The 24,145-nt window shown below is 44.1% G+C and overlaps 1 protein-coding gene across 1 annotated transcript in view; it reads left to right on the top strand.

Annotated features, from left to right (window-relative positions):
• Positions 1 to 24,145, top strand: part of PLEKHM1 (pleckstrin homology and RUN domain containing M1) — a 448,316-nt gene that overhangs the window by 412,865 nt on the left and 11,306 nt on the right. Inside the window, exon 11 of the mRNA XM_085650998.1 lies at positions 16,163 to 16,320. Within this exon, the coding sequence (XP_085507124.1) occupies positions 16,163 to 16,320 (158 nt within the window). The remainder of the gene's footprint in view (positions 1 to 16,162; positions 16,321 to 24,145) is intronic.

The following is a 24,145-nucleotide window of genomic DNA, read 5'->3' as shown; positions in this document are numbered from 1 at the left end:
GCCTTTAGACCAGAGGTGCAAAATAAGATTCTAGATCTCCCTTTCGACAGAGAAGATTTGTTTGGAAAACAGGTGGATGACGCACTTCAAGGTATCAAAAAAGATACGGATACTGCAAAAGCCCTAGGTTCGCTACAGTACCGTAAAGTACCCTTTCGGGTTGCCAGGCCAATCATCCTATGGAGGGGGTTACCAGCAGGGGAGATACCCCTCTTATTCCTCATCATCACAACCATACAGTCAGCAATATGGTCAAAAACAATCAGGGACCTATACAAAGTCTACTCCTAGAGGACGAGGGGGTCGTCAAGGAAAGGACAATGGCAGAAGATAATGACAACCTCCTGGATCCGGCTACATGTATTTCTTCCTCTCCACAAGTTCCCCTGGGTGGAAGAGTTGCTTCCCATCTGCATCATTGGCAGAAAATAACGACGGACAGATTGGTCCTCAATATAATACAATCCGGACACACTTTAGTATTTCTTCAATTCCCTCCTTGCACACCGCCGACAAGTAAAGAGATCAAATATCTATCTCAGATGCGTCGGGAGATTCGGACAATGCTCCGAAAGGGAGCAATAGTACCGGTGCCGATCTCCCAAAAAGGAAAAGGGTTTTACTCCCGTTTCTTCCTGGTCTGGAAGAATGCACTCCAATGGCGCCCTATTCTAGACCTGAGGTCGCTGAATACTTTTCAAGAAGCAGTCTTTCCGGATGGCGACCCTCCAAGACATTCTGCTGCTCTTAAACTAAGGGGATCATATGACCACTCTAGATTTAAAGGATGCATATTTTCACATCCCCATTCATCCTTTCCACAGACAGTATCTTCAGTTTGCTGTAGCCGGAGACCATTACCAGTTCAAAGTACTACCATTTGGCCTCAAATCAGCCCGAGAGTTTTTACGAAGTGTCTGGCGCCAGTGGCAGCTTTTCTCAGAAAGCTAAGACTCCAGGTATTTCCATACCTGGACGACTGGTTGATAAAAACACCATCAGAAACTTCAGCCCAGGTGTCAACTACGGCATGCATAAAACTATTTGCTGAACTGGGGCTGGTTTTGAATATAGAGAAATGATCCCTTAAAGGAAAATCACGTTCCTGGGAGCGATTCTGGACACCTCTGTAAACAAGGCATTTCCCTCCAAAGAGAGGCAACTGGGTCTCATGACGCTTGCCAAGAATTTCACAAAAGGAAAGTGTCTTTCAGTATGCAAATACAAGTCGATACTGAGGACAATGTCCTCTTGCATACCTCTGTTTCCTTTATGCCGACTAAAGATGCGTCCATTACAGGAGGAACTGGACCGGCAATGGCACCAGGCAGAGGGATCCTTCGACGACAAGGTGAAGATCATGCCGGCTATGGGGCAAGCACTGGCATGGTGGACCCACAAAAGGAACATTTCGGTGGGCCTTTCCTTCTTGACCGAACCAGCTCCATTGGTAATTACTACGGATGCATCCCTGGAAGGATGGGGGGTCGTTCCTTCAGGATCTACAGGTCAGCGGTCAGTGGGGATTGCAGGAACAGCAGGTACACATCAACTTTCTGGAGCTCAAAGCGATAGGCTTGGCATTGCTAGCTTTCCTACCAAGAATTCAGCGAGCATCTGTTCTGGTAAGAACAGACAACACAACTGCAATGCACTATATCAACAGGCAGGGAGGTACAAGATCACTCTCCCTGTCACAGGAAGCACAAAATATATGGAAGTGGGCTGTTCAACACGAGGTGTCTCTAAAAGCGGAACATCTTCCAGGAGATCAGAATGTCAAAGCAAACACTCTCAGCAGACTGAAGTCCACATGCCACGAGTGGGAAATCAATCAGGAGATTTTACAAAGCATCTTCTTCAAATGGGTAGTTCCGACAGTGGATCTGTTTGCGACAGCTCAGAACAAAAAATGCCGGTTCTTCGTAAGTTGGCATCACCAGAAGGGATCTTGGGGGAATGCGTTTTTGATGGCATGGTCAGGCGTCTTTGCCTACGCCTTTCCTCCAGTTCCCCTCCTGCCACGTGTTCTAACGTAGATAAAGAAAGAACCGTGCAAAGTGATACTGATAGCTCCGTGGTGGCCCAGGCAACACTGGTTCACAGAGTTGCTCCTGCTGTCGGAGGATCATGCGATTCGTCTGCAACCAATACCATCACGCCTGACAATGTCCCGGGGACAAGTGCTTCATTCAGACCCGAGATCCTGAACACTGCGAATTTCAACACCTAGATATTTCATCAGAATGCAAAGATATACTAGCAAATGCCAGAGCGGAAAGTACAAACAAGACATATAGGATGAAATGGAAGAGATTTTGTTTGTGGTGCCAAGAACGTAACATTCATCCTCTAAGCTCAGCGGCACATGAGATTATTCCATATATTTTAATGTTGGCAAGGTCTGGTTTAGCCCATGCTTCTATTAAAGTGCATCTTGCTGCGATTTCTTGATATAGAAGAACTTCCTCAGGTCCATCACTGCGGTCTGAAAGGATTATCAAACAATTTATGAAAGTGTTGTTTCGGACTTTTCCTCCCATAAGACCTCCTCCACATCTCTGGCAGTTGAACATTGTTTTATCTCAATTGATGAAGCAGCCCTTCGAACCAATTCACAGGGCGGATCTAAAGTTCTTATTCTGGAAGTTAGCTCTTCTAATAGCTCTCACTTCAGCCAGAAGAGTTGGGGAAATACAGGCTTTCACGATACAAGAACATTTTCTGCAGTTCAAAGAGGACAGGATTGTTCTCAGGACTAATCCAAAATTCATTCCGAAAGTGCCTACAGACTTTCATCTGAATGAACCGCTGATCCTTAAGAGGTTTTTCCCTCATCTGTCAACAGCAGCGGAGAGAGCTCTTCATTCATTGGATGTTCAACGTTGTCTGAAGTTTTACTTGCAGCAAACAAGGCCTTTCCGCAAGTCTTCCCAGCTGTTTGTGGCTTATAGTGCCCCCAGGAAGGGGTTTCCTTTGTCAAAGAGGGGAATCGCACGATGGATTTCAACTGCAATACAGTTTTGTCATCAGGCGGCAGGAAAGCTGTTAAATGCACGTGTCCGTGCTCATTCTACAAGAGCAGTGTCCGCCTCCACTGCTTTATTTGCTGGAATACCTATCCAAGATATCTGCAGGGCTGCTACCTGGAAGAGTACGCATACTTTCACCAGACATTACTGCCTTGATGCACCTGCAGAGAAAGATGTGGCAGTAGGACAAGCAGTACTGAGGAACCTTCTCCAATGGCGGTGAGCCCTCTTTACCAACCCTCCTTCCTTTTTTATTGGTTACATATGCACATATTTATTGTTGTATATTATATTATATGCAATTTGGAAAGTGTTTTTTCTGTGTGTGTTGGTATATAAAGACCGCTTTTATCGAGCTAGATATGTTCCCTTGTTCCAGGTCTTGGGTAACAAAAATTGTGCTATGTTTTACTGCTCGCTATTCTGATTCAGGCATGTGAATCTATGAAAGCTCCAATACTGGAGTAAGAAAACAAGTTACTTACCTGTAACTAGTTCTCCAGTATTGGAAGCTTTCATAGATTCACGTGCGACCCACCTTCCTCACCTGAGAGGCTCACCTTGGATTTAGCACAAAAGGTGTCTAGGGCACAAGTGCACGAAAATCTGAGGGGCAGAAGGTTCTCTCATGGGGGTTCTAGAGGGTGAGGAGCTCTGATTGGTTCAGGGACAAGTTTGGTCTCTTTTACATAACGAAGGTTATGGGTTGCAAAAGGGAAATGGGCCTAGGCCTCTTTTCAGTTTGCTATCCAACTAAGCATTGCTTTTTTTATATACCGGAGACTCCCGTCTCGACAGCGGGGAATGATTCAGGCATGTGAATCTATGAAAGCTTCCAATACTGGAGAACTACAGTTACAGGTAAGTAACTTGTTTTCATTTCAACACAGACATGAAATATTGGAGATATGCCTAAGTGGTCATTCATTTGTATTTCACAGTTCCTACCTATGTGTTCACTTGGGCACTTTTGAGTCTTTACAGCGGCGATTGCTGTGGTTGTAGCTCATTTTCAACTCTAGGAGTTCATCTTTCTCCCTACTTGGTTGACTCAATTTAAAACCAGCTTCTTCAGCTTTCTTTGTAGGTAATCTAAAAAGTACAGTTTTCCTTTTACACAATCTGGGTTATTCTGTTGGGCGTCCCTGAAGTTCTCCCAAATACTGCTGTTTATCTAAGACATGTTGCTCTCCCAAACTCTCCTGGGTAGTATTGGACTCCTCCAGTCTTCAGACACTTCCTCTTGTAGAGCAATTGCATCATATCCATTTGAAGTTATCCATTTTTTTGGCGAAACAATTCTAAGTGCATAGGTGAGTTTTACACGTTTTGAGGTTGATGGCATCGTGCAGCTTCCTCGTACCTTAGATGCACTTACAAATGAGAGTACTGCATTGAAGATTATGAAATGATGGAGACTGTTTTACTGCTGTCTGAAACATTTCATCTATCTCATGTTTTGTTCCACACACTCCAGTGGTGGATATCTACCTCTAAGTGTTTAAAGAGAAAGCCATTCGGACTCCTTTGATGACAGTTGAGTCCAATACTTCTCTACAGGGTGGGGTTGAACATCTGGAGGATAGAATGAGCAATACTTTAAAGTGAAACATACCAGCCTCCTCAAGTTAAGAGCCATTCGACAAGCAGTTGGAGCGTTCTGGCCTCAGGTTCAAGGGAAGCAGCTCCAGATACTAACGGACATTACAGCAACAGTTTTCCATACAACCAAGGAGTTATGTGTTTCAAGCCACTGCGTGAAGGTGTAATGAGCATATGGGCCATAGACAAAGAAATTGGTCATTTAGCAGGTCATCTGATAGGGAAGTGGAACACGATGGTAGATCACCTGAGCATTATCTTTAGGTGATACTCCTACAAGAAGTAAGCAAACATAATATTTGAAACTAGGAATGAGCCGTATATAGATGTTTTTGTGACCAAGGCTAAGAAGCACTAGAGTTTCTGCTCACTAGATCCTGTATCAGCAGACTCATTTGTGAATGCTCTGCCGTTATATTTGGCTTTCAGGCACCACTGTGTGTTTCCTTCTATTCAACTGACGCAAAATGATAATTTAGAAAATGATAAACCCTTAGTATATATGATCTTGATTGCTCCAGACAGTTTAGTGCTGCATTTGTTAACGCTGCAATGATCCCTTCATTGGCTACACAAACTTTTCTTGCAGCAAAAGACACTGTATCTTTTTCTCATTCTTCTAACACTAAACAAAAAAGGCTTTCAACTTTACGAGGTTACTTATACATTCCTGAGGAGGTATGCTTCTGGAGATTGACACCCATCCACCAGGGCAGTGTATTCCAGTGGATGGTTGATCTTCAAGTCATGGTACAGCTGTAACTATTTAAAGACTGTAAGATGAGGTTCAAAGCTGCATCATCTTCAATTCACAATAGAGGGACAGAAAATTGATAGTTGGCTGCAGTTTGTTCACGCATTTACGCAACATACTTAGAGCTCCTTTTTAAATTACATGTAGTCCCAAACCATTTTAAGGATTTTAAGAATACATTTCTGCTCTCTGCTGTTAGGGCACATGCATTGTAGCTTAACTCAGTTTTGACATTTCTCAATTGACCACCAATTGAATATGAGTTCTTGTGCACTTCCGCACATAACCTAGTAAACAGTTCTTTTGTTGGTTATTACTTCAGCAAACAAAATGGGTGAAATACAAACTTAGCATCCCCTCCTTTTGCTTCATTTTCTAAGGACAAGGTAACTCTGAAGGTGAAACTTTCCTTCTTATCAAAGGCAGTTTCATGGTTCATTTATCACAGGTTATATCACCACTCACTTCTGTCTTTTTTAGGTCTCGCCTACGCAGCGTGCATGCGCTGCAGCATGCGCTGCATAGGAGAGACCTTTAGTCATCGGCACAGCTTTGTGTCCAAAAACGTGCATGCGTTCCATTGCCTTCAATGGCAACACGTGAATGTGTGGCGATTTACTTACGGGGGCGAGCGGCTGGCGCCATATGTTATCAATTAGTGAATCGCGCAGACCCCCTCCTCTCTGCCCCTGCTGCCGCCGAGCTTGTTTTCCTTATTCTCACGTGCAGTAGATATATTTAGAATGCATGTGTTGGACTTCAAAAACCGTGACACAACTGGTTACATTATCGCACGTATGGGACTTGTCAGCTGCAGCGCTTCGAACTAATTTAACCACGTTTCCCATAAGTAAAACTCAATCGCCCATCTCTATAAATGCTTATAGTTGTGTAATATTAACTTTTCTGTGGCCAGCTCCAGGCACAGAGTGCTGAGAAGAGGCGCTCGTGAGCTACTGGTCACCCAGAGATGGCCCTGTACGCAGTGGCGGGACACAAAATGATGGCATGTGTGACGAGGGTCCCCTGAAGCTCCCCATCTCATATTTATCTGGTGACTTTGGGCTGAATACCTCCCTCCACCCCCACGCCATAGGAGCATGTAGGACGCCCCTGTCTGTATCTAAAGATGGCTTCTAAACAGTAAAACCCCAGGCAGGAGCGTGTGGGCTGGATAACGCATGAGTGAGTGATGCAGGTCCGCCGTGTGGCCGCTGACCTGACAGCATGACAGGGGTAATAATTCCACTTGAGTGACACGTTCCTTGCCATCCTACGGTGGCGGACCCGGGGACCAGCGGGGGAAAGCGCTGCAGCCTGGGCAGGTGTGGTGCTGATAAATGTAACATGCTAGCTGCCTCCAGGGAGACGGGAACAGCCAGGCCTTCTGTTCGAGGGCAGAGCACATGCATTAGCTGAGCTTATCGCGGGCCCTGCTGGTCAGCGGGGATTTTTTTTCTTTTGTAGTTTTATATAGCGCGATATCAACCCGGGGCGCTCTACATGAGCACCAGATATATTACACGGATACATTCATTTAATTATGTAGAGCAGAGAATGTAGCTGCAACAGGCTAGATTTTTCAAACTTTCATAACCAATTCATGAGATAAAGAAACCAAGATCATTTAATGCAGTTTCTAATAGGCATACGAGATAAACACCATACTCTATAAATGAGGACTCTGTCTGTGACCAGTAGAGGGAGGCGTTTCCCAATTAACCCACCAGTGGTGCGAGGCTCATCAGACTTATGCGCATTTCCACCAATGACTGTCCACGTCGTTCAGCAGCGCCAAGAAGTTTCCATAGTAACGACACACTGGCATGTATACCTCAAATATCTACTTGACACATGTCAAAGTAGCAGCCATCTTGTTTGGGTTATTGAGATTCGTACTACAGCGAAAGGCAAACAAATTAGATGGGAACCCCAACGGAAACATACCCAGCTTAAAGATTCAATGAGGGAACGTTTGTAATTAAATGAAAAACAGATTTGTATTGTTTTTTTCTGCTACTTCATTTGTCTTGGTCCATGTGTGATAAATGAAGAGAATACTACTTTCCCTAGGGAAAAGAAAGCAAGGCAATTGGCAATCTATTCCACTTTCTACGTCTACGTACAAACACATAGGCTACCCTTTTAGACATTGACTCTAGTGTCACAGCAGCCTCGCTTACACGGCGAGAGTTTACCCCATTCTGAAAGCTGCGTGTGTTCTCGACACCGGCTGTCTCCATGCTGGAGAAGGCAGCTCGCCATGGCCTCCATCGCATCACTCACCCACAGGCCGGGATAGCCGTAGCTCCTCGTTCAGCCACTGGCACATAATGTATGACATGATGTGCTTGCCAGAGATACAGCGGGAACGGTGAAGATTTTGCCCAGGAGTCCAGTGCGGTAGAAAGGCACCAGAGTAACCCTGTGCAGAGTGCTGCGTCCCGTTACCAAGGTGATGAGTGATGAAGAGCTGGGCGTGAGAGCACCTATTTAGACAAGAAACATTAACCTAATGCAACAAAACATACACCTGGAATTGCCTACTGGTTAAAAAGTTTTATTGTAAGCTTGTGGTACAAAAAGAAAAAAGAAAAAAAAACATACCCGACCTGTACATGACAGAGAAATGTGTGTAACACATAAAAAAATTAACCATTGTATGTAAATTTTATAGGGAAGTGCTGGTCCTAGGAAGCAGGTGTACTTAAAAACACTCTATAGTGTTAATGCACAGCGCAGGAAAATATGACTTACAGATGCAAACAAAAGGTAACAGAAGCTACGAAATACTGTAAACTGAATTCATAGTTTAGACACACAAGGATGACAATTAAAGGATGACTCAAACAATTAAAAAGGATAAAGAATGGAAAGAAAACAAAAAGCAGTGACCAAGCAAAGCATTACCCCCCCCACACCCCCCAGCGCTGAAGTGCACCTTTTAGCTGGTTGCGATCAGGAACAAGCATTGGCATAGCCAATAGGTCTCGCCTTTGGGACCTTATAAGTGTTTAGCCATGCAACAGCTGCTGATGTTGCAGGAAGGATATTGTGCTGCATAACTAAATACTTATAAGGCCCCAAAGGTGAGACCTATTGGCTATGTCAATGCTTGTTTTCTTTCTAATCACTCATCTGCAGAGGAAAGTGTGCACAGATTTAGATCCTAGGGTGTCTCCGGCTCACTATAATAAATGAACAAGTTATCCTAGAATAGACCGTAACAAATTAGATTGGTTCCAGGTGACACAAGCTAGGTAAAGCTGTGAAATAGTAGATGATTTCCAGATGGCTAAATGTGTGTGTTGAACATTTCTACGAATTAACTGGTAAAACACTGCACAGTCGGTTTTGGGCTAGTTCAACAAAAGGTAAGTGCAGCACTTCTGTTCTCCTAACAGTAGTTCCGATTCCAACCATTTGGTGAGTAGCTACCTGGGCTTCTTCACATTCTTTAACCCAACATGACTCTTTGGATGAGAGGGGTCAATCCCAAATTATCAAAGCAACCCTACAGAGTTTCTTGAATAGAGACGCCGCGCCCGGAGCTTTTTAATTTTTTTTAATGTTGATTAGGCTTTTTTAACAAACCTTAGTTTTGCCGATTTAAAAAAAACGAACATTACCGCTTTTGTGTACTGGAAATTGGTTGGGCTTTCCGTGACTGCGGGTGTGATTGAGTTGGCGACTCCCTGTATTGTCCATAACCAATAGGAGCGCTAGCCATCAGCTGGGAGGGGGCGGAGCCCTAGACGCCACCGCAGGCTTTAAATTCATGCCTGCAGCGAGGACGCGCAACGGGTGCGCCGCTGGGACGCCAAAGGCGAGCCCGTCTGCAATCGTCCGCGCCTGGACAGGGCAAGGAGCATGTCATTATGGTCAAAAACTTTGCTTGAAGTTGGTAGAGCTAGACCTCCTTTGCCCTAACCCTTCATCCTACTTGTTAGACCTGGCACCATTGGCGTGGGTCTCCCGTTCATTTTTCGCTGTTGCCTCATGTGTTTTTGCTGGTTATAGATGCTTAGGGCACTGTGCCACTGCTGTTCAGTGCCACAGTGCAAGTGCTCCCTATAGTAAATTGATATATGGATTAGTGACTCCATGATTGGCTTGATTGGTTTACTTGTCAGACCCTAGTACAGTGCACTGCGTGTGCCCAGGGCTGGTAACCAATGCTGCTGGTGGACTTGCAGCACTGATTGTGCCACCCACAGGAGCAGCTTATAAAGGGTGTCTCAGGTCTGCCATTGCAGAGCCTGTGTGCAGTCTGGTACTGCCATGCTGACTGGGCAAGTGCACCCACTTGCTAGTCCCTAAAACCTTCCCTTTTATACATATTAGTCACATCTATGGTAGGCCCAAGGGCAGGGTGCATTGTAGGTAAAATGTAGGACATGCTCTGGTGTGTGTGGCATGTCCTAATAGTGAATTACAGCCATTTTCGTTTTTCACTATTCTGGGGCTACCTGTTCTCCATAGGCCAGAATGGGCAGTTTGGTTATTACATTTTATAATCCTAACTGGCTCAGGGAACATGGTAGAAATTCGAGTTTAGTATGCCTGAACTTATAAGGATAAAAAACATCTTTTAGTGACGTTGGTTTTAACCTTCTGTGTTTTGCCACTTTTAGAAAGTAGGCATTTTCTTGTCTAACCATCCAAACCTGCCTCTGCTAGGTTGTGTATTCCTTGTCTGGAGTTTGAGTGATAGGGCTGGGGAATTCCAGGAGAGGGGGTGAGGTGGCCCAGTGGTGAATAGAGAGATCTGCATCTAGATGGGAGGGAGGAGCTGCACCTGGGATCTGAATAGGGCTGTGCCGTCTCTCCACAATGCTGGCTCCACCTCCTGTGGTGTGTCTGATGTCCCTGCCCTGCACTGTGAAAGGAAAGAAGGAGACATATCAACAAAGTGCTCCAGGACTGACCAGAACTGGTTTGGACTAGGCAAAGGCCTCTCTGCCTTCAGAGAACAAAGGGAAAAGGAGTATAAATATCGGGACCCAGACCCAAGAACTTTAAATCACTTCTGGGAATCAAGACGAACCTTTGCTGAGGAGAAGAACCAGGAAGCTGAAGGAGGAGACTACCCGAGGAAGCGAGCCGCCGCTGTCATCATCGCATCGCCGCAGCGCGGCGCATCACCGGAGAGGCGGGACGCTGCCACAGAGGTAATCGTCGCACCGGAGAAGAGTATCGCATCGAGGGGCCAGCGTGTCGCATCGCATCGCACCAGAGAGCAGTAAGAAGCCGACGCATCACCTCCCCCACACAGTAAGGAAGCGAGCATCAACTCCCCTGCGCAGCAGTAAGGAACCGACGCATCCACTCCCATGCGTGTAAGGAACCGACGCATCACCTTCCCTGCAACCCTTTTGTTTTCTTTGCGCTACGCATCTAAGGTACATTGAGAGTAAAGTGTTGCATTTACAACTTGAGAGAACTGAGCTATTTTATAACATTTAAGAGACTTTTTGAGTACAGTATTGTGGATTTCTGTTGTCTGGTCTTGTGTTAAGTCTATATAATAATACTTATTTTTATAATACAAACTGTGTGGTGTCCATTTGTAGTGTTGTCACTGTATTACTGTATGTGTTCACAAATGCTTCACACACTGCCTCTGAGATAAGCCTGCCTGCTCGTGCCAAGCTACCAAGGGGGATTTTTAGGAGTGTAGCCCCTTACCCTGACTTGACGCAAGGGTCCCTATTTGTCACAGGTACCTACCTATGCCAACTAGAGACCCCCAAATCTAACACTACTGTAATAATCAAAAGGGAGCTCGATCTAGATCTGAGGGAAGCCAACCTCTTAATAGAGATCTTAACATTATGTACCTCAACACACGATCTGTTGTTAAGCATCAATTGGGACTTTTTGATCTCTTGACCACTGACTCACCAGATATGTTGTTTCTGGTTGAAACATGGTTAACAGAGGAGTCTTCCCCTGAGATATTAGCAGCCCTCCCTGAAAATTATTTTCTATTACAAACTAATAGATCTTCAGGAAAAAGAGGGGGTGGGTTGGCTGTTGCTTTTAAGAAAGGATTACCTTTCATTGCCATTTCCCATTTTGAAATCACCTCAGTCGACAATCTTGTGATCAAACTGGATTCTCCAAACAGTACACTGGTTTGTGTACTTTTGTACAGAACTCCCACAGCGATGCCACATTTCCCTAAAGTCTTAGTCAATAACATTGCATCTTTGACCGTAGATTATGATAAAGTTTTGATTTTAGGCGACCTGAACTATTGGGCCAACGAGGTGGAAGGGGGAAAGTTATCAGGGGAGTTAACGGAGTCCCTGGCTAGCTTAAGTCTTACTCAACATATCCATTCCCCCACGCACATTAAAGGCCATACACTCAATCAAGTGTGGTCCATCAATTTTACACTCCAGAATCTGACCATCCACCCATGTGTATGGTCAGACCATTACATTATCAGTTTTAATTTGAGGGCTATGTTGCTGCATAAGCCGTCACCGCCACAAAAAAGCACTTATAGAAACTGGAATCGGATTGACTTGATTTCCTTCTTGGATACATTAACTCATGAGCAGCCCATTCCTCAGGAAAACCTGGACAATTTTAAGAGCGAGATTATAAACTGGCACACTTATGCTGTAGACATCCATGCCCCCTTACAGATCAAAACCTCCCGCCTGAGGTGACATGAAGCATCCAAATGGTTCACTGCTGATCTAAAAAGCTCAAAACTTAACGTGCGCCAAGCTGAAAGGAAATGGCGTAAAACTTACTTAGCACAGGATAAAGCACACTATATTGCAAGTCTTACTATTTATAAAAGAGCCATTCTGGAGGCTAAGAGTTTTTTTTTTTACTAATAAGGTTCTGAACTCTGACAATAGGTCAAAGAAAATGTTCAAGATTGTAAAGGAGCTATCTACTCCTGGACGGGTGACTTCGCCTATCACAGCCACACAGGAACTTTGCAATGATCTGAACTCCTTCTTCGTGGAAAAAATAAAAAAAATCCAGGACTCAAGTGGCTCTAGCCACAGTAGCCTAACTGACCTTCCTGCTCCTCCAAACTCTATCTCTTTGACGGCCTTTCCTGGTCTAATTAGGAAAATCCTCTTTGACCTTGTAAATAAGGTAAAATCGGGCTCCCCTAAAGAGGTATGCCCTCTTCATATATTAAAAGCCATTTATTTAGCTTTTCCTGATACTGCCCTTCAGCTTTTGAATCTTTCTCTTACCCAAGGTACTGTGCCTTCAGTTTTTAAGGAAGCCGTGGTTATTCCACTACAAAACAAGCAAGGCCTGGATCCTCATAAGCTGGAGAATGACAGGCCTGTATCTCTCCTCCCTTTCCCTGCTAAGCTATTAGAGACCCATGTAGCCAGATGTCTTGGCTCTTTTCTAGAGGCCTCTAACTTTTTGGACACTCACCAGGCAGGTTTCCGTCCATCACACTCTACGGAATCAGTTATATTGTCGGTTATAGACGACCTTAAAGGCCAGGCAGATGTGGACTGTACTCAGGCCCTTATACTCCTAGACCTGACTGCGGCATTTAAAACCGTTAACCACGATATACTGTTGGATCGTTTAGCCGCAGCTGGTCGGGGGGCTCAGCCCTGGATTGGTTTAAATCCTTTCTAGAGGGCCTCAAGCAATCAGTGTGGCTCTCACCTTTTAAATCCAACACTGTAGATATGAGCTGTGGAGTCCCGCAAGGTTCCTCTCTTTCTCCGATTCTTTTTAATGTTTACATACTTCGCTCATTTCCAGTCTCCGGCAGATGGGGATTAAGATTTATAATTATGCTGATGATATGCAGCTAATTTTTACTATTGTAGAGTCACCTAAATCAGAGGAATTGTCAGGAATTCCATGCTGTTCATCAAAAACTGGATGAACAACAATCAGTTAAAATTGAATTCCCAAAAAACTGAAAATTGTACCAAAAAACATACTCATGCACTGGACTCCCACACATTGGCCCCCGGAGCTTGGCGCTGCACTGCTCCCCAAGCCGGTGATTAAGAGTTTGGGGATACAAATTGACTCGGATCTCACCATGAGCTCCCAGATTGGATTGGTTACCCCGGCCTGCTTCATTCGGCTTCGTAAACTGCGCAAGATTAGAAGATTCTTCAGCAGAGAGGCTAGTATCAAAATTATTATCGCCCTGATTCTTTCCAAAATTGATTATGGAAATGCATTGTATCTTGCCCTCCCGCAACATCAGAAGCACCGTCTTCAGATGATTCAGAATCAAGCAGCTAGAATCATCGATCAAAAGGATAGACATTGCCACATTAGCCCACTGCTGAAAGAACTCCACTGGCTTCCGGTGGAGCAACAAACTATGTTTAAAACAGGAAGTATCCTTTTTAGAGCCATTCAGGGCACCGGTCCCAGGTATATCTCATCGAGAATCAGCAAGTATGCCCCCCAGCGCACCCTTAGATCTATGTATCTGAATCAATTGATTGTACAGAGTTTCAGACGTAAACGCACTGGAGGGTCGCGGTTCTCTATACTAGGCCCGAAACTGTGGAACTCATTGGCGATTACTCTGAGACTTGACGAAGATTATGTACGGTTCAGAAAATTGCTCAAAACTTGGCTTTTTACTTTAGCTCATAACTAGACTGCTTCAGCTTCGAACCCTCCCTATTCAATTCATAGGGCCAAGAGACCGCTGGTGAACGTGCGCTTTAGAAATACCCACATATCATAACATAACAAATCATGTAGACGTCCTCAGCCCACCTCCTTTTTGTGATGTTTTGGAAGTGGTTTATGAAATAAATATGAAAGAGTGAATATATATTTAAAAAATAAGCTATTTTCCTTGGGAATGCATTCTTTTTGATACCGTTTTCCTCAGATTCCGACTCAATCTCCTGCCTCTTGATAATTTTTTTATTGGTATTTTATATTTATTATTTGTCTGCCTTCTCCGTCCTTCACCTTTGTAAGGGTGCAAAAACAGAGCTAACATCACTGGCGTCGGTGGCACCTTCTCTGGCTTCGGGTCTTCCGGTGACGCAGAGTCGCAACTGATATCAGACAGAGCCACCTGGTGCCAGTGACTGGCTATGGCTCGGAAATAAATTCCTGATCTAGTTTTGTGGCTGGCATGAACCTGCAGAGAAAGAGTTTGCAAGAGACTCCATAGCTATATGAAATATGAAATAATGTTACAGAATCAAAGGAACTTGTTTGTTTGCTTGTTACTCACGCTGCAGTGCTCGAAGGCTGATTACAAGTCAGTAGTTCAATGCCTGGTGTATGTAATGCAGACGGATTAGCAAATACTAAACCTATTATAATGGCTCATTTAATCACGCACCACAGCTTCAATGTTCTTAGGTACACATTTTAGACCATATAACAAAAATGCTTCTTTTGTTCAATGTGTGTCTTTTAGAAGAAGGGGAAATATTTTTTCTCAACATTGAAAGGGGTTTAGACAAGTGCACTCCATGTGTTTTGAATATTCACCGTTCATCCATAATTCAACATTACAAGCGTGCAGCCGGAACGTGGTCTGTCCTGGAACCACGTGTGTTACAAACGTAAGAAAGTTGAAGCGTATTCGCACTCCAAGCATCGGTTGCACTGCGAAATTCCAACGTGCATCACAAATGTACCAAGTTTTTCCAAATTTTACTCCTTTTATTTCAGGTAATCCAAATTATCATGTCGCTTCATCTTGTTACATGGTAGACTTAGTAGTATGATTAGCTTCTACACGGCAGCTGTGCCTCAAGCCTCTTACTGTTGCATGCCCCATACATTAATCATATCCTTAGTGGTTCTTCTTGTCCCAATGCATTTCGGGCTTATTCTATAGCCCTTCTTCAGGGGTTCTCTATAAGTTTGAAAGAACATGACCATTAGACTGTGCCCCGCCTTAATTATATTTTCAACAATTCATCATTTTATATTACCCCGGTTCTCTAATCGACATTTTCCCGTTATGCACGATATCAAGCGCAACGATCTCCCCCTTAAACCAGGTTCACCCCACATTTCACTAGATTTTTACAGCGTTCTAGTAAAAACACATCTTATCACATTGCTCCCCATGCTCGTAAGTCCGTGATTCGAACTTTTAGACACAACAACCTGTCTCTACCTGTGTCTAAAAGTTCGAATCACGGAAATAGAAGCATGGGGAGCAATTTGATAAGCTGTGTTTTTACTATAACGCTGTAAAAATCTAGTGAGATGTGGGGTGAACCTGGTTTAAGTGGGAGATCGTTGTGCTTAATATCGCGCATAGCGGCAAAATGTCAATTAGAGAACCGGGGTAATATAAAATGATGAATTGTTGAAAATATAATTAAGGCGGGGCACAGTCTAATGGTCATATTCTTTTAAATTGATAGTGAACCCCTGAAGAAGGGCGATAGAATAAGCCCGAAATGCATTGGGACAAGAAGAACCACTAAGGATATGATTACTGTATGGGGCATGCAACAGTAAGAGGCTTGAGGCACAGCTGCAGTGTAGAAGCTAATCGTACTACTAAGTCTACCATGTAAAAAGATGAAGCAACATGATAATTTGGGTTACCTGAAATAAAAGGAGTAAAATTTGGAAAAACTTGGTGCATTTGTGATGCACCGTTGGGATTTTGCAGTGCAACCGATGCTTGGAGTGCGAATACACTTCAACTTTCTTACGAAATATTTTTTCTGACAGACTAGAAAATTATACAGTTTGAAAAATGTTCTGGAAAGATGATACCTTTTTCACATGCTTTTTTAATACGTCTATCTTGCAGATCACAGAAGGTATCTTTGAAGTATTTCTTCAGTCCCTGATCCAGTTTGCTTCTGACCATATCTACAACTGTGACTTGTGCAGCCAAAGGGGGTTTATTTGTCAGATATGCAATAAAGATGACATTATATTCCCTTTTGAGTTTGATACAACTACCAGGTAAGTTTGTTTATTCTATTCAGTGTGTTTTATTTATGTTTTTTGCTTTCACATTCAGCATGGTTTTTACAACTTTTCTTTGGAGTTTTCGACTGCCAGTGAATACTGTGCAATACAAACCTAGAGATTCCCTCCTGCTGGATGGGAATTTCTATAACTTCAATGCCTCTGCAGGTGCAGTAGTAGTGCATGGAAGGCACAGCTGTGCTGAGAGGACACAGCATATTTGTGACCGCTCAACATTCATCTTACAAAAAAAAGGGGAGGGTTGATGCCACACACCTGCCAAACTCCAATGACTCTCAAAGTCTTTATTTACACAAAGAAAATGTAGGTAAATCAGTTAAGGTAATAAACAGTGAAACAGACCGGAAAGTTTTTGCTTTTTTTGGTAATATTTGCAATCACTTACAGGACTTATAAACAGTACTATTTTCGGGAGAGGGAAGGTGGTGCTCCCCGTGAGGTGTAGTCCTCTAATGAAAAAAGTAAGTGGCCCTCTGACGATGCAGATGACTTGAATCGGTCATGACCAGCTGGCTGCTGACTCTTACCTGGGTGATCACATCAACTAACTGAACCTCTTGGACCATCTAGCCCTTACAGCTTCCCTCAAGATCATCTGGGGCAAAATAGTTCTCATAAAGACAGACAACATGATGGCCATGCACTACATCCATGCTCTGGCACAGCAGATTTGTCATTGGGTCTTTTGCAGCAACATATATCTGTTAGCGGATCACTGGTCAAGGTTGCACAACAATTTAGGGATTTGCTAAACAGGCAGCATCAACAAGTCCACAAATGGAAACTGAGCCTACAGGTCCTCATGGGTACTCCCGTAAGTGGAGCACCTCGACCAACCACCTATTCACCACTCAAGAAAATGCAAAATGCCAAGGCTTCTCCTCCAGCTATCCACAGCCACCGTCCATTGGGAATGCACTATGGATTAACACATACACCATATTTGCTTACGCTTTTCCTCTTCCCACACCTTCAATACATGGTTCGGAAAATGAGGCAGGTATCCATGATCCTCATTCTAGGAGCGCCAACCTGGACCAGACAGCCTTGGTACTCCATGCTGTTGGAAATGTCAGTCAGCCCACACACGAAACTGCCCTTGATGCCAGACCTTCTAACTCAGCTTCCCGGCCAGACACCCAGACCACAAACAGCTCAACTTAGCAATTTGACACTAAATGCTGAAAAGTGCACATTCATTCTGCATGAGGCATTCCGGCCTACTATGTGTGCCTGTTTTGTAGCAAAATGGAAAAGGTTTGTCCACTACCACCACAATCAACACATCGACCCTCTTATGATCTCTGTTCAATATATCATTTACTGCATCACCAAAAGGCTAGGGTAGCATACACTTCCATTCCCCCTACATTTGATTGCAGTCAAATACATGCAGAACAGAGAAATCATGACCCTTGTCAAAATCCCAGTGGTTAAAGCCTTTATAGAGTGCCTGAGAAGGGTAATAACTCCCAAAACGCCTCCTGCCCCTCTTTGAAACTTAAATATAGTTCTTGCCTGGCTCATGGTCCCACCCTTTAAACCACTCCTATGCTCTCCAGTTCTTATCATGGAAGGTGGCCCTCTTTATATAGCAATGGCCGCTCTCTGCTGCATCAGTGAATTACAGGCTTTAACCATAGAGTAGCATTTCATTTAGTTTGACAGAAACATGAGTGATTATTGGAACCAATCCCAATTTCCTGTTAAAGGTAATGACCCATTTTCACATTAATCAAACTATTAAGGTGCCTTCCTCCTTCTCACACACTGGCTCCATAGCGGAAATGGCTTTATGCACAATAGATGTTAAAAAGGCACTTGTGTATTACATTGACAGGATTGGACCTTTTTCCATAAAAACAAAATAACTCTTTGTAGCCTATTAGCCTCCTAGGGCACAAACCATGCACATAAAAGGTGCCACTATGGCATTTTGAGGTAAAATTCCTTTAGCAAATACCTGGAAAGCTGTTACTTGGTAAACTCGCACATGCTCACAAAATACTACTGTGTGGACATCCAAGCCCATCAACAGGCTTTAGTTGGCCCAACTCTGTTGAGAACAGTGTTCCAAACATCTTCATCATTTGTTCGCTGTCAGACACTGTGGGGTGACACTGATTTACAGTCAATACAGAACATTTATATCTACAGGCACACATGCTACGCATGGTGGGCGCATGTGAAACTACAGCACCTGCAAGAAGTACTTTGTTTAAACAAGATAGAGAATAAGCACAACTAATGTGAGTGCAGACGTGTTTCAAATAGGTGGTTCACTCAAAGGCATGTAGCCAAAACATATGTGAAAAAATAAATCTTCTCATCACAATACATTATTCACCTGTGGATCTCTATGAACATACTGAAGTTAAAGAGTTCTCTTGTAGTGCTATCAACGATTTCTATATAAACTGGTGATTTATAAAGTGCATATATTTATATCCATAAGTTGAGTCAAATTTCAGAGACATTATACATTACTGTAAAATGTATATTCTAAGGGTGACTCAGACTATTCAAGTTGCAGTATGATTGTAAGCATTGTTAAAATACAATACACCATTCTGCTCATTTCAGGAATATGTGTACTTTTACATACTGTGGAGGGTTGTCATTAGGGCCTGGTTGTGCATACCTTATCATTAGCTAATGTATTGATGCTAAGGTGTTCACTTAAAATTCTGTGTCAGATGTGGTATTTAACAGGCACTTCTCATTAAGGTAAATAATGACCAAACACTGTTTTTGAATGTCATTCAAGGTTTAACAAGTTGCTGATCTAATTAGTGTTTACATAGCAGTTTTGTTTCTTACGCATCTCAGTACCGGTGAAAAAGAGCATATTATCTACTTAATGTGGGTGATTTCACGGATATGCTTCATATTCTGCTTGTTGCACAAAGTTACGCACATTGGCACTACAGAGGTCATGGAAAATTGGATCTTTGTGCACATTACTGAATACTTTCCTGTATGAAAAGCTTAAAGCAAACTGTCATATCTGTTGGATGATGTGAAGTAATCCAATAGGCCACACTTACCAGTGGCCCGCAATCTCAAGTCAATAATAAGCAGTTGGCAACGTAGAAGGTTCAAGCGTTTATTGGCCACAACGGAACTCTACATAGAGGAGCCTCGTCGAACCTCACCCATCAGGTGTGCCGAAGAAGACTGCTGGCTCCTTGACAGAACAACACTTATATACATTACAGGTTCAGCATACAAAGCATTGCAAGTGGAAAAGTACCAGTTAGTCCTAGAGCTCCTAAATGAGCTCATACCATCTGCCCATATAAGGTTACTATCTTGTTCAAAGAAGGTCGGCCGGGTGACTCCCTTTCGTCTCGGGCACAAAGGAATTTAGCTTAGTACTCCCTACTGCAGATGTGACCTTGGGCCTCGGCTGTAAATACAATTCACCCTGTCTTTAGGCTGGTACGAGCTAAATCATACAGATGGTGTTCACAGAGAGCCACGTGGCCTAGGCATAGTTAGTCGTGATCCAATATGGCTGAACTGTGGCTTTTCGGCCCTTTCTATCATGCAGGATACTATAAAGAATAAGCCATCTTATGAAGCAGTTCTATGTACATAGAGGGAGACACAACCCTAGATACGTTATGCTAACTTTATATACTGACCCGAATCCCACAGAACGGCCCTTTTTAGCATAATGTAGCTATCCATGGAACTATTCTTCGTAAATTCCCTCGTCTATTTGCATTATGTCGTGTATCTCTTTCTGAACTAATTGAGCATTTACCTTACCAGGGTTTGCTTTAGGAGTAGGTAAGGCAAGGCGAACTTGGGTGGCACAATAGGAGCAACAAGCGGGCCCACATTGAATGCAGATACAACAAGTGAAAAGGAAACCTCCTATTCCTAGAAGAACCATGAAGATTTTCCAACCCCAAGTGGTAAGGAGATCCCAGAACCAGTCTGAAATAGACCAGGTTCCAGTCTCCGTATGAATCTCAGATGCCAATCGATGTAACTTCTGTATGGCCAGATGGACTGAGGGGGCGGAGTCAGGTATATATACACAGCAGGAACTGCCAATCACTCTACATGCTCCTCCGCGATCAGCTAGGATAACGTCCAGAACAAGACGGTTCTGAAGCGTCACGAGTCTGGTCGCTTGAAGCTCGACCGTGATATTTGTCAGTATCCCAGCAGTGGTATTCACTACTCCCTCTACTACCCTGGACAGTCTTCTAATTTCTTTACTGGTCAGAATGGGTCCCCACATAGGCAGAACTCCCTTTATTATATCGACAAAATGTTGGGCAGGGGTATCAGTCTGGTCAGTGGCATCTCCATTAGTTTTTACTGAGTCTAAACTTCGTCGATTCAGCGAGTGGGATCTGTGATAATCAGAAGGTGCTATATAAACAGGAGGGTATAAGAAGGATAAGTAGCATTTACCCGACCATCCTCTGGGAAGCCAAGTGTATAGGTGGGCTGCTAAGGGTTTGTAATCTATAGGTATAGTTACATTTACTATAACCAACCAATAAATGGCCAGTACCATGTATGCAAAAGGAGGATGAACTATTCAACACGGGGACCGGAATGATTCTTTCATTTGACACATTTCGCTCCTGGAAATATCTAAAATACTCGGTAAAGTTGAAGGACACAAAATCCGATACTTCATCCCTTAACCAGGTGTCATTTTCATGTTCCGTATACACATTCATACAAGCGGTAGGATCCAGGGTACCGTCCGTACCCTCGGCATTTGGGGTGAATCCCTGATGTCTTTCTATATAGGCCAGAATCAGATCATAATCTTTTTCTGAAAATCGATGTCCATCAACTGCATAATGTTCATACATCATCGACAATAATCTAAACCATGCTTCACAACTGCCTAAATATGACAACGGCATTGAAATGAACAGGTCATGTTTGTGCATTACTGAGGGGAGGAGCCCACATATCCAGCAGTTCGTGGTATTCGTTGAACTGTGGGTTTGATGCAACATTTCAATGAAAGCATTATTCACATAGGTCTGGCGGTGTCTTTCTTTATGCGGGGCAAAAGTCTGAAAATGGTGCTCCTCGGGGACGGGGGTGTTAGCTACCACGGTATGCACAGGATAGCGGAATTCTAGATAAATGAACACTCCTAAGCATAACATTAACGAAACAATAATTATGGCAATAAAAACAATCTTGGCACGCAAGCTCCAAGTGGAAAACATTGGCAAATGTGGATGCAAAGGACGGTGTACTATGGGGCGCTCCTCTTCAGGGACAAAACGAGCAAAAGGGTACATTCTCACTAAAAGTCCAAACCTAAGCTCGGGGAAACAGAAAACCTATAAGCAGTCCAACCTGCCGGACGGTGCTTCTTTCCTGTGTCCGTTATAGAGCCTCACAGGCAGACTCCTATTGTTCCATGTAATCACAAAAAGGAAGATGAACACAAAAACCTCTTGCGTTGGAGTTATACTTGGCACAACTCTTGTAGAAAGGAAAACTCCACCTGGGCCCCCACCACTCAACCAATGTCTCTATCTTCTTTCTGAACAGAGCAATATCACAGAGTTCCAGGCTCTCAACGGGTTCAGTCCAGTGTTTTTACTTATTCCCAGAGGCTACTCAGCTCTCTTACTTTCATTCTCTAGCCTGAGCCTGGGATCTTTGCTTTCGGCCGGGGCCGCAGGTTATAGCGAACATGACCCGGTGTTTCAGGATTAATGAAAAGAACAGGCACAGTGGGGTCAGGTAAAGGATTGAGTGTGTGACTTTCCCTGTCACCGGTTACAACCCCAGATGCCTGATTACCTTTTCCAGATGTCGCCGAACTTACAACACCCTCGCCCATCCGTTTCTCCTTGGGCTTCCGGGGAAGGTGACTCTTCGGTCGATTTGTCGCTTTCGAGTCTCAACACCTCACTTTGGTCCCGTTGGTCATCCGGCAAGGGAAGCGGGACCTTTTTCAGATGAGACACATGGATCCAATGCCGCTTTCCTTCAACCTTCACAGCCGTCCTTGTGGCCAGAAGCACCTGGAAAGGCTTGGTCCAGCGTGGGTCTAGACTCGATTTCCGTTGGTAGTTCCGAACCAGGACCCACTGTCCAGGCTCCACGCCGTGTCCGGGACCCTCCGGCAGAGGCTGCAGCACTGCTGTTATCTGTTGGTGAATGGAACGAAGATCTTTAGTTAGTGCATAAAGGTAGTCTGCCAACATAGGGTACTCGATGTCTCTAAGGGATTTTGGCCGCGGCACACCCCATACATTAGCGGGCCTACCAAATATCACTTCATATGGCGATATTCCACTACGGGAGTGGGGAGTGGTCCTTACAGATAGTAAAGCCAAAGGTAAGAGATCAGGCCATTTTAGACCTGTGGTGTCCTGCAGCTTAGCCAATTTCAATTTCAAGATCCCATTATATTTTTCCACCAATCCTGCTGATTGGGGGTGGCGAGCCGCATGAAACTTCTGCTGTATTGCCAGACCCTTGCAAACGTGCTCAACAAGGTCAGCATTGAAATGTTTCCCGTTGTCACTCCAAATCACCCGGGGCACCCCATAGCGAGGAAAGAACTCTTTGACTAGGGCCTTCGCAGTGGCTAGGGCAGTGTTTTCCTTGGTAGGGTACGCCTCCACCCACTTGCTAAATGTACAAACCACCACCAAAACATACTTAAGATTTTTAACCCGTTCAAACTGAATGAAGTCCATTTGTAGTACCTCAAAAGGTAGAGTGGGTGGCGCAAAGCTACCAGTCAAAACAGGGATGCTACCCCCTTGGTTATGCTGTAGACAAATCATACAATTCTGAACTAGGTGCTTCGCAGTCCTGTGGATGTTGGTATTATACCACACAGGATCCAGTATTGCGCAAATACCTTGAATCCCCACATGTGCAGGACCGTGTGCCATGGACACGACCGCATTCACAAATGCATTCGGCAGCAGCCACCTACATCTTTCTGATAGATCAATCCAGCATCCGTTGTCATCCAGTTTTCCTATCTGCTCTTGCCAGTATTTTAGTTCTTCAGGGGTTGCTTCTAATTGCAATTCTCTTACACTGTCTATAGTGTTACTGAACACCTCTGCTTCTATCATCCCTTTATGTGAACTCATCACGAACATAAAAGTGGTATTGGATTGGGCAGTCTCTTTAGCGATTCTGTCCGCAAAGGAGTTACCCCTACCTACATCATCAACTACTGCTTTATGAGCGCTGCATTTGACAACAGCTATGGCTTGGGGCAGGGTCAGGGCGGCTAACAACCTCAAAACCAACTGACCATTCTGTATCTTCTGACCATGGGATGTAAGGAAACCTCTCTCCGCCCACAATTTCCCAAAGCTATGTGCTACGCCGAAAGCATACTGGCTATCGGTGTAGACATTTATCCTCAACCCTTCACCCAACTCACAAGCCCTCAGTATTGCGACTAACTCAGCAGCCTGGGCTGATCGATAAGGTACCTTGGCCGTCTCAACTATTGTTTGCAACGTGGTGATCGCATAAGCAGCGGTCGTAGTGCCATTGGGTAACCGAAAACATGAGCCATCGACATACAATTCCCCTTGAGGGTCAGATAAGGGAATATCTGTCAAATCTATCCGCCCCTTCGTTTCTTCTTCTGTCTGAAATATGCAATCATGTGTATCTTGACTGTGATCCTCCGGAGGGAGGGGTAGTAATGTAGCAGGGTTCAAGGTGACACATCTTTTGATGGTGATGTGTGGTGCAAACAGGGTCAATTCGTACCCCGTAAGACGCGCACTAGTTAAGTGCTGGGTCTGCGTCCTGTTCAACA

Source organism: Triturus cristatus, chromosome 1_1, assembly GCF_964204655.1.
Source record: "Triturus cristatus chromosome 1_1, aTriCri1.1, whole genome shotgun sequence".
Taxonomy (NCBI): domain Eukaryota; kingdom Metazoa; phylum Chordata; class Amphibia; order Caudata; family Salamandridae; genus Triturus; species Triturus cristatus.
The sequence above is the reverse complement of the archived record's forward strand: the minus strand, read 5'-3'. Positions and strand labels throughout refer to the sequence as shown.